Source organism: Scleropages formosus, chromosome 4 (assembly GCF_900964775.1).
Source record: "Scleropages formosus chromosome 4, fSclFor1.1, whole genome shotgun sequence".
NCBI classification, from domain to species: Eukaryota; Metazoa; Chordata; class Actinopteri; order Osteoglossiformes; family Osteoglossidae; genus Scleropages; species Scleropages formosus.
This window is the reverse complement of record NC_041809.1, coordinates 28,941,001-28,954,909: the sequence shown is the minus strand read 5'-3', so window position 1 is coordinate 28,954,909 and position 13,909 is coordinate 28,941,001. Positions and strand designations below refer to the sequence as shown.

The 13,909-nt window shown below is 42.1% G+C and overlaps 1 protein-coding gene across 2 annotated transcripts in view; it reads right to left on the bottom strand.

The window, feature by feature from the left end:
• The window catches only part of LOC108934183 (Down syndrome cell adhesion molecule-like protein 1 homolog), a 103,633-nt gene that overhangs the window by 36,422 nt on the left and 53,302 nt on the right, over window positions 1-13,909 (bottom strand). For both annotated transcript variants that reach the window (XM_029251556.1, XM_029251555.1), the window contains 2 exons: window positions 1,950-2,096; window positions 1,446-1,724 (listed from right to left, as the gene is read on the bottom strand). In XM_029251556.1, coding sequence (XP_029107389.1) covers window positions 1,446-1,724; window positions 1,950-2,096 — 426 coding nt within the window. The remainder of the gene's footprint in view (window positions 1-1,445; window positions 1,725-1,949; window positions 2,097-13,909) is intronic.

Here is a 13,909-nt window from a genome sequence, read left to right as displayed (position 1 = left end):
CTCTGTCCAATTTTGTGGCTGCAGGACAAGCTTTAGACCACCATGACCCTGACTTGGACAAGCAGTTAACAATAGCAAGCGAGTGAGCCAGCGAGTGAGAGAAAGTAAGATTTTTAATTTTGTTGACATATTATGTTGTTTTGTTGTAATTTTCAAAATGCTAGTATTTATTGAATTTTTGCTTTGAGGCATTAACACTTTGTTGTAAATCCTTATCATTTCTTGTGAAGTGCTTTGAGAAGCTGCTTTTGAGTGCATTATATAAAATAAAGAATATTATTTGTATGTAATGAAACAGGTCTCACAGTAGCAACTCATAATGCTGGCGATCTCTCTACTGAGCTTTATATCGTTTGCCACGAATGAATAATAAATTAAATAATACAAGCAGTCATTTGCAATGATATTGCCTTTCAGATTTAGTACGTACTTACTAAAGTAAGACAAGCGAGGCCTTTCTTTGTCTTTTAAACTCCTTTTACCACTTTCTCTAAAGGCTTGTTCCTTTAAGGCTCGATATTGTGATAGATAATTGTAAATACAGTGAAAGTCATGAGATTTTTGCGAAATGCTTGCGAGCTGGCAAAGGCTACCAGCTAGTCGGGATGAGCACGAGAAGCCACGCTGTGTGTATGCGTGGGGGTGTGCTGCTTACCTTCGCATCATTACCAAGGGCTATACTTGGAAGTGAAATTTCTGCTCTTGTACGGCATTTGTTGTAAGTGTGAGCTGATAGCTCATTATCCAAATTTAGGGTACAAATTACACTTGCTCATAAGTCAGAATTCTCATAAGTGTTTGTTTTGCAAGGGGAGCCTTTACATATTTTTAAACACGTTTGCAGGCATATTCATTGTCAGACAGACTATAAGTATTCTTTAACATATTGTAACGGCGCTGAGGGGAGTTGTACCAGCGTCGTGCAAATAGTTGACATTAGTGTTCATGTGTGTACATAGTTGTGTGTGTCTTGTATTGATTGGTTGTTGTTTTATTTATGTTCAGTGTTCGAGAGTGGGATTCTGGGAGTTCCGGGGGTAACCCCTTAACCACGGGGCACAGCAGGGGGCCTGGGGGGTGACCCAGGGGGATTCTCCAGTGTTTTGTACCACTTGTACTGTATGAAGCATCTTTGTTAAGACTGCTAGTGAAAGACATGTACGTGCCAAGTAAAGAGCACGTTCCTTTTACCCTGACTCCCGAACCAGTTTTTAGTAGCTCCATGGAGGAACGCTACAATATAACCAGTTAATAATAAAAAAAAAAACTCAATGATTATGAAATACAGATTTAGGCAAACAACATTTACTGGCTGTCAGTCATCCCCTCAAACTGTCTTCACTTATAAGCAAAATACACCTTCCACCCCCTTCTTCCCTCCTGATCCCTCTAGTCTCAGTCTTTCTGACACCTCCATACCTCCCTTTCGGCCCCTGTCCTCTCACCGATGACGCTGAGGTGGCCGGTCACCTCCTTGGAGCCAAAGCTGTTGGTGACCTCGCAAATGTAGTTGCCGCTGTCCTCCAGTCGTAGGTCACTGACCGTCAGGCCTGTGAGTCGACGGGTCCAACGTGAGTCGGCGGGGAGCGGCCGGCCATCCTTCAGCCAGCGGATGGTGGGGTTTGGGTAGCCTGAGGCAATGCAGGGCAGCTCAATGCTGCGCCCTGCCTGTATTTCCCCTGACTGAAAGCTGTCCAGGATGGAAGGGGTGGATTCGGTGGGGTCTGTCAGAACACACAGAGGGTGTGGAACAAATGACTTGTGCATGTAGTTACACCTCAAAAAAAAAACTCAACCTACTGAGACTACGTTTTTCAAGACTCTAAATGCACGTCGCTTCAGAGAGAAGCATCTGCTTACTGAGAACATGTACATTTCAACAATTACGTTTCAGTTATAAGATCAAGTAGCAGAGTCGGTGACACTCACACTCACATGTACATACTCACCCATCACAGAGAGCCGGGCTCCGTTACTCTGCCTGGTCTCGCCGCTGTATTTGTGTTTGGTGATGCAGCGGTACGTAGAGAGGGCATCCTCCTTCTGCACATCTGATATGTACAGGGCACCATAAGATGTCAGGAAAAACCTGTTTCCTGTTGCAGAATGATGGAAAACCACATCAGTTGTCAAAGCCTCACCTGAATGTCTCATACTATACCATTTAGTATTAGCAGTCAGAAAGACACATCATTTTTCTACACACAGACAAATTTTTCACAATGCACACTTCTCCCAGATGTTTGTTCTGAGATTTTTTTGGCTGGCAAGTCAAAGTCAAATCCAGACCCTTCTGTGGTCTTCATTATTATCAAAGTAGCTTCAAAGTTTCTCAATGCTGATGGAGTTTGGCAAGTTGCATACTATTTTTAAAACCTTATGCTTAAATCTTGTCGCGTCGGAAAGGAAAGACACACACACAATAACATGCAGAAGCACAAAGGAACTTCCAAGAATATCGCTGCGTCTTGTGTCCCCTAAAGATTCGTGTTTTTAAAGCAGAACAAATGGACCAGACTGTGAAAGGTTACGTGTAAATATTTTATGTGCATGTTACTGTAACGCTATATTACTGTCATGTTCATTTCACGTCAGCAAGTATCAGAGAAATCTTTGTTCTATCATTACTTGATTAAAAGTCCTTGTCCAAGCATGCATGAGTGTGCACTGTAAATTTTAAAAAGCACAAAAATGGCACTAACCATGAAGTGTGTCACGATATGAGAGCACCTAGACCAGATGTGACAATGTCCTACGCTTTTTGCACATTTTTGCTATTCATTGAGACATAGGGAGACAGTTTAAAGTTGGGGACAGTATAGTGATAAATAGAGCTGATTGACAAACAGTTGCGAACCTCAACCCCGCATATTTTCCGTCATGGCAGAAGGACCGTCATCCACACAACCAATTTTCTAAAGTCGCACTTGTGCCCGGACCCCATCAAAACCGCTGTGACATCCTGGTGTGTCTCTGGTATAAAAAGTGACTGCGTGAGGTGGCAGAGGGTGAACGTCAGAACATTTTTATTAAAAGGCGAGCAAGATAAGCACAAAAAAAGCTATGGGCTGGAACAAAAATCATTCTCAACAGCAAAACAGCCCCACGTAGTTCCACAGTGCAGCCCATTTACTTCCCTCCCATAGTCCATTTAAATACCAAAGGACTTCACTGGCCACACCTGGTGCTTGTTTCCTCCTCAGACTAGTCCAGAAGGTGGAAATGTAGTGTAAGCTCCTGTGTCACATCCACCTACTCTATAAATGTGTTTTTATGCCTAACACCATAAGGCTGTACAGACATATGAACAAACAGTTCAGGAGAGGGGCAGCTCATTTGCATATTGGCCGAAGAAACAGGAGCATGGTCATTCGTACGCACCGCAGTCATGGCCCCCATTGGACATATAATCCTTTAAAGGGAGTGGACAGTCTTGACTCTGGTGTCCACACATTTGCTTTATTGTAATAACAAGCTGCCTGCTGTCTACAGCTCTTCATGTAGATTAAGTTAATGTCTAAGATCTAACAGAGGTCTAAGATCACCCTTAAAAACCATACTGAAAAAGATAGTCATATTTTAAAGAAGCTGTCCAATTGTCTTATAATGCATTTGATAACATTTCTTTATTTTATAATCATCTAAAAAAGACTATTTGTCCATTTGCTGTAGTGAGCCCCCCCGCCTTCCAGATTTTCTATTAAAGCCCACTGCGATTTAAATAAATGCCAACTTCACCATAAAATCAGTTTTATTTAACTAACTCATAATAGATCCATCTCTTTCAGTCAACATGACTGCTGCCCTCTGAAACTGGGATCTCTGGAAGGTTTCTTCAAAGAACATGTGATGTGCTGATACTTCTTTTTATTTTACTTATTTTATGTTTCCATCATCTTAATGCAAGTTTCAAGTCAGTATTTTCCTAACTAGATCTTGGAATGTGAATATATCCATTCATTACAGACTAATGAATATGGTAAAATGCCACCAATTCCATCCACATTAAACCCTAAGTTTGTCACTTATGCACAGTCATTCAGCGGTTTCCGATATGTCAGACTCAGTGCTCATCAGCGGAAAATAGACTCCCGAAAATAGGACACACTTAAGATTTACAGTGCAAATGGTGCAAATGGCCCAGGGACAATGCTGGGAGGTGCAAACATGGCACAGAAAGGTGAGATCATAAAGACAAATTAAGACTAGCAGCAAAAAGACGAAAAAAGGTGATGAGAACCTGAAAGTCACATCTTGACATGAACTCTGTCCCTCCCCTTCTTCACACATGTATCTATCCATTGTAGCATTATAATGTGGCACCATTACTATGCCAACATTCTGCTAGCTGCTGAAACTGATACCTCTGCAAAGCAGGCCCTTAAATTAAAGATGATATGTCTTTCTCTTCTTCCTGCTCAGCAAAGAGGCAAAGGGAGTAAAATATTAACTGGTGAATCCCTCCACTCCTCTGATTCTCATAGCCTTTAATACTCACTCACTTACTCACTATCATTAAGTGCTTGTCTATGTCAGGGTTGGGGTGGTCCAGAGCCTATCCCTGAAGCACTGCATGCAATCCTAAGCAGAGTACACCATGGACAGGATGCCAGTCAATTATAGAATAACCAGACATGCACATGCAGTAACACATCTTTGTGCTGTGGGAGGAAACCAGGGCACTTAGAGGAAATAGATGTGAACTTCACATTGACCAAGTTATTAATCCAACGTCACTATTAACATTGCCACAATAAATAAAAATACAGACATACCTCAATTTTAAGTTCTGTAAAAACCTCACATAGAGCTATAATCATACAAAAACTATGAATAATAAATATATTTGGGAAAACACTAATATTTTTAGTAACTTTGATGAGAGGTGCATTAAAAATGAAGCTAAAATAAGTTTAAGTTAAATTAAATTATCCCTACATACTCCCATTCAGCACCAACAGTTGACTGACTCATCCTTCACGTGCAACTCTTATCCTCATGTTATTTATCCCCGGTTCTGAGGAAACCTGAACAAGATCTTTAAACATTATGTGAGTGAGTTGAATTAACACTGTCACTCCTATTCTGGGGGGTATGTTTCTGCAACGGGTTTGGCCAGGGTCTGCTCTCCGGTGGGTTTGAGGTTTGATTCCCACTTAGGGTGCCTTGTGATGGACTGGCGTCCCATCCCGGGTGTGTCTCCTCCCCCTCCAGCCTTGCACCCTGTGTTGCTGGGTTAGGCTCTGGTTCACCGCAACCCTGCTTGGGACAAGTGGCTTCAGACAGTGTGTGTGTGCGCAGACTCCTATTCTGATTTGCTGTTTTATGACATTTGTTGGCTGGCTGTGTGGTACAGGTCACGTTTGCTCTGCAGCAAACAGATATTTTAGGAAACATATACATAAAGTAAATGGTATTTAAAGTAAAAAAACAAGCAATGTGGAAGGGTGGCAAGGTGGTGCAGCACTCGGTACAGCTGCTTCACAGTACCCGGGATGTTTGAACATCGTTTCAAATCCAGCTCAGCCTGCGTGGAGTTTGGTTTTTGGTTAATTGCTGACTCTAAATTGACTGTAGTCTATGTGAGTACAGGAGTGTGTGTGTGTGTGTGTGTGTGTGTGTGTGTGTGTGTGTGTGTGTGTGTGTGTGTGTGTGTGCTGTCCAGGATGTAACCTGCGTGCCTTGCACCTAATTTTCCAGGATAGGTTCCAGATTGCCATGAGGCTGACTTGGACAAGCGATTAAGAACAGTGAATGAGTGAGTAAACATTAGAAAATGTTTGTGGCTTCAAAAAATTAATTGGATCAATCATAAGATGATGAGCCGGTTTGTAAAGCCAGATTTTTTTGAGTAATTCAGGTTATTTGGCCTTGTAAACACATATGCAAAAGAAGTGCTTCACCTGAAACTTGAACCAGCAGCTTTTGAGATACAAATCTGTGCTTAATATGTGTTTTCTAACTTTTATCACAGCAATCACAACATAGTAATGAAACTTTTATAAAAAACATGTAATTATAAAAAAATTTAGTACGTGCTTCATCTGATGCTTGTTTCTTACACATTAAATGTATGAGCTGTTTTCAGTTACTAGGACAATTTGTATTTATATGCCAAAGCAGATTTTTTTTTTTAGGACTAGAGTAATGAATACCTTAATAATTTAATTAGTGGTTGAAAGCCCCCATTCTGTCTCACACTGGCATATTGGCTGGAATTACCATCTTACAAGATACAGTGACAGAAATAGGCACAATATAGGATTTAATTTACCCCCTCTGGCAGGACAACTCTGTATGATGCTGTTCAGTGTTTCAAAATAATTAAAAAAAAGATGTGGCCAAATCAGCTACTTCCTAAAAAACTAAAATAGCACCTGGGTGGGGCGAGAGGACATGGGTTCGATCCCCGCTCAGTCTGTGTGGAGTTCGCATGTTCTCCCTGTGTCTGTGTGGGTTTCCTCTGGGTGCTCTGGTTTCCTCCCACAGACCAAAGACATGCTGTTCAGGTTCGCCCATAGTGTGTGAGTGACAGAGAGAGTGTGTTCCACTGATTTATGGATGAGTAACCCAGTGTAAGTAGTGTATCTAGCAGTGTAAGTCACCGTGGTGAATAAGGTGTGTGGGCTCATAACACTACATAGAGGTCATTGGAAGTCGCTTTGGAGAAAAGCGTCTGCTAAGTAAATAAATGTAAATGTAAAAGGATAAGTTTTGAGGGGTGTTTTCAGTGTGGATGGAATGCAGGAAACGGTGAGCACGCCGCAGCAGGGCTGCTGTATAAATGTGACTGCTCAGCCTGGGGCAGGAGTTGTAACAGAGCGCAGGAAGGCCCACCGTTTGATGTGTTAAAGGCAGGCTTTTAGATTTGACTTTTTGCTACAAATCCACAATAAACATAAGGATTATTATAAGACAACAGATGCTGGTTATTTGAGTACTGCCTCCCCTAAAAAAAGCAGATGCTTAAAAAACACGTCGAAACATAGCAGTCAGACCGCAGCATGGACAACCTGAAGACACACAATTTAAAAAGAAGTGCGTGAACAATAAATTTCGTAAATGATCAATGTCGCGCCGTTAAATTTCACAAATTGGGGGAATGGTTTAAAAAAATAAAAAAAGAATGCTAATGTGGGAATAAAGCTACCGCTGCGGTGACTGTGCGGGGCAGGAAGCGAGAGTGAAACTTGGAGGAGAGAGAGGGGGACAGTATAAAGGGGCTCTTGTGTGTGTGTGTGTGTGTGTGTGTGTGTGTGTGTGTGTGTGTGTGTGTGTGTGTGTGTGTGTGTGTGCCTGCCTGCCTGCCTGCCTGCCTGCCTGCCTCTGCACTTGTGAGTCAGTGGCAGGTTTGTTTCTCCAAGCCTGCATGCAAATGATGGCGGCAGCGCAAAGCTAACGAGCCTCACGCTTCAAACCGCTCGCCGGGCCCATTATTTATTGATGCACTGCGTCTTCCCTCTCTCACTCCTCCTCTCATTCCAGGCTTTTTTTTTTTTTTTTTCCCCCTCCATTTCTCCCCTCACACTGTTGCTAGGGGCTGCCTGCAGTTCACCGAGTGCCAGTGCTTGCGCGGAACGATTTCGGGGACGCGTCCCCCTCAGCCCGGCAGATGCGCGGCCACAGTGACACAAATTCACACACCGCCTGAGGCAAAATACACGCCGCAGCGATATACGGCAGCAGTAACGTGTACGCGTCTGTATCTCGACAGATTATAATAACGTGAAAAGAAATCTTCCTTTCTTTCTTCCTCCTTTTCCTTCCTTCCTCTTGGAAAAGTTGGAGGCTGGTGGGGAGGGGGGGGTTGAAGAAGGAGAGGAAGGGAAGGTGTGGAGAGAAAAAGAGTGGGAGGGAGCGCAACGGATCAAAGAGGAGACAGCTGTCGTTGAGAGAAAGAGACTGAGATACGACAAAAGGATGAAAGCGAGGAAGGTAGGGGCAGAAGGGACCGTACAGTATTATGCATACGCTGCAGCTTACTGGGGGCTCGCGTGACAGCAGCTCGGGGGGAAACACACACCTAGTATCGTCACTCGCGCAGACCCTCATTTACATACACGCGTCTCCGCTGCGATCGTCTCCCGTTATATTACGCCCTTCTCACATAAGCGCCAACACGCTGAAATAAACCCTGAGTAAAGGGACGCAAAGATCAGGAAGCGATGGGTTTGCTCCATCGCGCGGTGTGTCTCAGGGCTTCGTTCTGATTAAAAAAAAAATCCCCGCAGGGATTTTTTTTTTTTATAATAGAAAACTCAAGTGCGGTAAAACTAAAGTGCACCGAACCCAGGTTTAAAAAGGAAGAGGTGAATGCAGAAATAAAGATGGACAAATACAGTCCAAAATTTCTGCCCGTAATGCTTGACAATAGCGTGGCAGCAGGTGACATACCGGTTAAGGACACTCAGGTGTTCTGTCATACCCTTGACTCAAGGCTTGAGGAAGGCTCTTGACCTCAATAGCTCCGGCAGGAGATCCTGCTGTACGGCTGAGTAGAAGATGTACGTCGCTTTCGAGAAATCATAGCAAGAGTAGTAATAGCAGAAATCGAAATGTTCGTGTTTTTCTGGTCATTAGTCATCAGTGGCAACCACTGCCTAATGAACATCAAAAGGAACACCTCCACCTTCTCCAGTGTCCTTCACCCTACCTCCCTCTGCCTGCTAGGCGTCGCATCCTCTCTCCTACACCTTCCATTTCTGTGCACGCCTGTTGGGTCTTTCATCTCTGCTCTACCTCTCTTCTTTCCTGTGCGGTGGCTTTACTGTCATCATCTGTCCCGCTTCCCCTCTCCCACAATTCCCCAGCTTGTTCCTTCAAAGTCAGATTCTGAATTCATTGTCGAAATTGAATCCCTTGCACCTATCTGCACCACCCCCACCCCCCCAACCTCCACCCCCTGGTTTGCTTTCTATCATGTCAGCCAATTTAAGTTGCCACACATTCCGAATGTGCTCTTGTGGCATAAACACGAGACAAAAATAATATATCAGTGTGTCTTATGACTTTAGAGTGAGGAACACCTTACCTTGAAATATGCAAATTACTACAGTGTTCTGGAGGGATTTAATTGTGCCGCTGGGGCGTGGTTGTTGATCCACAACGCTAGGACATCATGAACGTGAAACAGAAGAGGTGAAGGAGGGATCTGACCTCAGTCTGCTTACACAGAAAATGTATTTTGAAGCATTTTTAGAGGACGTTTTTGAAGGCCAGCTGACATAAATGACATCAACTATGAATAGTCAGAAAAGACCATACGCCAAGACTACACATATAGGAGGATATTCCTGCTGGGTCCACTGTCATGATGCTGGTGTGAAGTCTGTCTTCACAATGCAGTAGAAGATAGGAGGTGTTCAGAGGGTGACTGGAAAGTAAAACGAAATGGCACATGAATGCATTATGCCCTACAAGGCCTCTCATTTAGACACTTCCTTGCTCATGCCAACCTATTTCAGTTTTACAAAGACACCATTTGATATAATTATTTTATCTGAAAGTGAGAAAAGCAATAGGATGGCCCCCATAGTTAAGAGCATCAAAGGTCAATAGCAGACCTTTTCCTTTTTAAAATAATGTTCCATCAACTGAGCAGTACCACATGACTGTTTCATATACAGCTATGTGTTTTAATCTCATAAAAAGTATGAATCATTATATTCATATAGTTTACATACAGTACATCCGCATAATGATTCATCTTAGGGAACCACAGTCTGCAGGAGAAGAGGGCTGAGAGAAGGCTAAGACAGTGAGATGATACATTTACATTACGTTACATGATGACAGAAGAAAGCTGTCGAAGAAGAAAGGAGGATGGTGGAAAAGAAAACTGAAATGCCAAGAGAGGAAAGTAATACATAAACAAATCAAATGAATGCTGACTTGTAGTGTATACAAAAATACTTGTCTCCAGAATGCTCTGTCCAGAATGTCACTGCTCAGCCAACCCTTTTTTTGTGAATTATCTTTTAATATCTTTTAGTATCTATTTACATTTTAAATTTCAACAACTTTCTGGAGGAATGAAGGTAAAGTTTTTCTCTCAAAATAATTATTTTAAGAGGAGTTTAAAAACTTCATATCACGAGCTTGGGACTTTAACTCCTACTCTGGTATTACTGATCCATCCATCCATCCATCTGCCTATTCTCCATTCATCTTCAATACCTACTAGTCCAATGCAGTCGTGGAGGTCCAGGGACAAACCTGGAAGCATAGGCATGAGATAGGGTGGACCAAATGGCTCTATTACAGCCACAACAGTAAAATGTTTTTTTTTTTACTGTTAAGATGGCAGTGAACTTTTTTAATGGTTCACACAAATATATCAGTTATAGCATTTGTTACATCCCTATACAGGTTTATATAGTATACAGAAACACTGATGATCTACAGGCTCAGATTTCTATTTGATAAAAGGTCATAGAACTTCATCAGCACAAGTGAAGGAAAATAGTTTTGATAAGAAAAATCACATTTTTTCCTTTATGTTGCTTCATTTTGTTCCCATTCAAAGGAAAAGCTTTTTGAATCTTGTCTACAGTATAAAACAGTAATAAACATGGACAGACACCTCCAGCCCATTCAGCCATTTGGACCTGTTGTTCAGCATGTCAATGCAATTTTTTTGGGACTAAAATAAATTTATTACTTGGGAAAAATTATAAAAGACTCACATAGTGTTCTAAAGTCATTTACTGTAAAACTACTCTATATACAGTTCTAGTTGCCTATTGCAAAGCAATTTCTTAAGCAGCACATGCTGTTGTAATACTGCTACACGCTTTGCCTTCTGAATTGTTCAGACGCACTTAAGTTTCTGTTACACTATAGCAATTTATAATATTCAAACTCCATCTTCATATATGTTTTTGAGCAGAAGGTCCGGCAAGTGTTCATATCAAGCACGATATTTTACTTTAATATTTTACTTTACCAAAAACACGTGGTACTTACAAAAGAACCTTCGCTGTGCATTTTAAATGTATTTTAATTTTAAATCCATACCATCCAAGGCCCAAGCCATTACAGGGCTAATATCCAGTGAACTATCCTAAAGTGCTTTTATGATTTAGATGTATATGAACAGAAGACACTTATACTATACATTTATACAACATGAGACAGCAGTCCCTGTGTTTATAGAGCTTAGCCCTCAACAATATTCCAGCTGTACTTAACTTGCACCTGCAACTACAGCAACACAATATTCTGGAAATTTATTGCGCAGCTGTCTCCATTCAGCACTATTAAAAAGCCAGACTTGACAGCCTGCAATAGCATGGGGCAATTTTGGACTTTAGCAGTCTGAGCTCAGTCTAAGTCCACAATGAATTTTCCCATCCTCATGGTAGATGGAGCAGCTATTATCCCTTTGAGTCAGTGACACCTATCCCAGGCCATTGAGGGCATATTTTGAGATGTCACAGCTGAAACCTGTCAAACAGTGGATATGCAATTTTTAAGAAATATTTTCAAGCCTATTTCATAAGATACTGATGAAAATGGACCGCCAGGCAAAAATAGATTGAAATTTAAAAGAAAAAACAAAAAAAACCCAACTAAATAATGGAAACTGTCATTTGTGTTTTGCAATAAAAATAATGTTACAGTTAAACATTTTGATTTTCATTTCATTTGTGTAGCTACCCTGTTGGACTGCTATTCTGTCCAGGGTGTATCCCCCCTCAGCCTCAAGCCCATTGCTTCCGGGATAGGCTCCAGATCACCGCAACCCTGATCAGAACAAGTACACACACACACACACACATTTTCAGAACCGCTTGTCCCGTACGGGGTCGCGGGGAACCGGAGCCTACCCGACAACACAGGGTGGAAGGCCAGAGGGGGAGGGGACACACCCAGGACGGGACGCCAGTCCGTCGCAAGGCACCCCAAGCGGGACTTGAACCCCAGACTCACCGGAGAGCAGGACTGTGGTCCAACCCACTGCGCCACCACACCCCCTTCAGAACAAGTAGTTATTGAAAATGGATGGATGGATGGATGGATGGATGGATGGATGGATGGATGGATGGATGGATGGATGGATGGATGGATGGATGGATGGATGGATGGATGGATGGATGGATGGATGGATGGATGGATGGATGGATGGATGGATAATTTTGGAAAACCATGTAGTTGAAATCAAATTGGGATTTCTTGCTCTGTCTTTGAGTGTTATTTTCTACAAAATATCTCATTGCCCATTCAATGACATGAATCAAAACCAAAAAGCCAGTAACTCACATATCTGTGAGAGCTGGATACTGCATCCTGTATGTAGTCCTCAAATGTCCTTTGCTTTCTTGGCAAAGCTACAACACAGTGATGTTACAACAAATAGACTTTGGGAGTCAGAGTAAATCACCAAGTTTTTTTCTCTAACCAATGACACATTTTTTTTTACACTGAGAAGGACAAAGTAAAGCTTTTCATAGAGATAGATGTGCCGATAACTAGCTAACCTCTTACCACAAGATGAACTGGTGCCTTGAATGCCAACTTTCAAGATGTTTGACTGGTTCTCATACAATTTTCCTTCTCTTTTCCTTAAGTTCAATGATCCCCCCCCCCACTTCTTTTTTCTCTCACCAATGACCTCCTTCCCATCATTCCCTGTCTACATTGTGCCCTCCCTCTTCACGTGCTCTCAACTTTATTCCCCACCTCATCAACGTGCATCAGAAGCAGTGCATTTGCAATGCGAGACATTGGTTGGAGAAGCGAGCTTCAGGACTAATATGCTCATTAAAAAGACATGCTTCACTATCAAATACCAACCGCTGCTCTCTTCCACTGATCATTTCCTCCCTTTTCTCCTGCCACACACTCACACTATTAACTTTAATAAAGTATCCTTCTTTCAGTCTATTCTGTTCTCCATCACAGTCCCAATCAAACTAACAGGCAACATCAAACACTCCGAAAACACAACTGAATAACAGATGTAAGATTTGTGGAGGAGATCTTTCATAGTGAAAGTTGTTTTGTATAGCTCCACCCCCAAATATGGAGGTTTCTCTGCCTGGCGATGCTAATTATACGCATCATGAATATTCAGACAGTGGCTTTAAGAGAGAGAAAAGTGAAAGGAAGTAGCTGATGGAGAAGGCAAGGGGGGGGGGGGGGAGACTAAGAAAGCGATGGCAAGACAAAGGAAAAGAAAGAGAGATTACTCCGAGCAGAAAGGCTCATAAAATATCCATACCACTTCCCCCGAGCATTTCCTGTCTTTCCCACTGAAGTTGTGACTTTGTGTTGTTGAATGAACAAATTTACTGGAAAAACCTTGTAGAACAGGTCTTTTCAGAAAGATTTTTTTTTTTCGTCCAGACAGTAGGATTTCTCTTATTGCTCTTCCTGCTGAATTATTGAAGCTGTCTGGCAATTAAGACAACGGCAATTATGTATATTTTGTGATATGTTTTAATGGAAACGCTGATTTGTTGCGGTTTTCATAAAACTGATGCATTTTATGCATCATCAAAAATATTTTTTGATGATGATGGAAACACAAAAAAAACCTTTGGATGTGATATGAAAGCTGGGCTTTGGAATTTCAGCCGAAAATGGTACGGTATTCATCCAACGTAGTGCTTTCCTTCCCCTATCATTGCGGAGCTGCACCGTTTCTCTCCAGTCATCCTCCCTGCTTTATTTTGGAGCCACTGCAGGGAGCGAACTGAAAAATAATGCACAACATCTAATACTAAACACAAGTATCTCTGCTTTAGTGGATACTTTGTACTTGTACAGTATTCACAGATTCACCGTAGTGTATACTGTACTCTAGTAAGAGTGCATTGTCGGGGTTCGCTGCCTAACAGTGTGACATTATTGGGACTCTGCCGTACTGTCTCTTCCGCTTCACTGACTTACTGCTCTGTCCCAATTT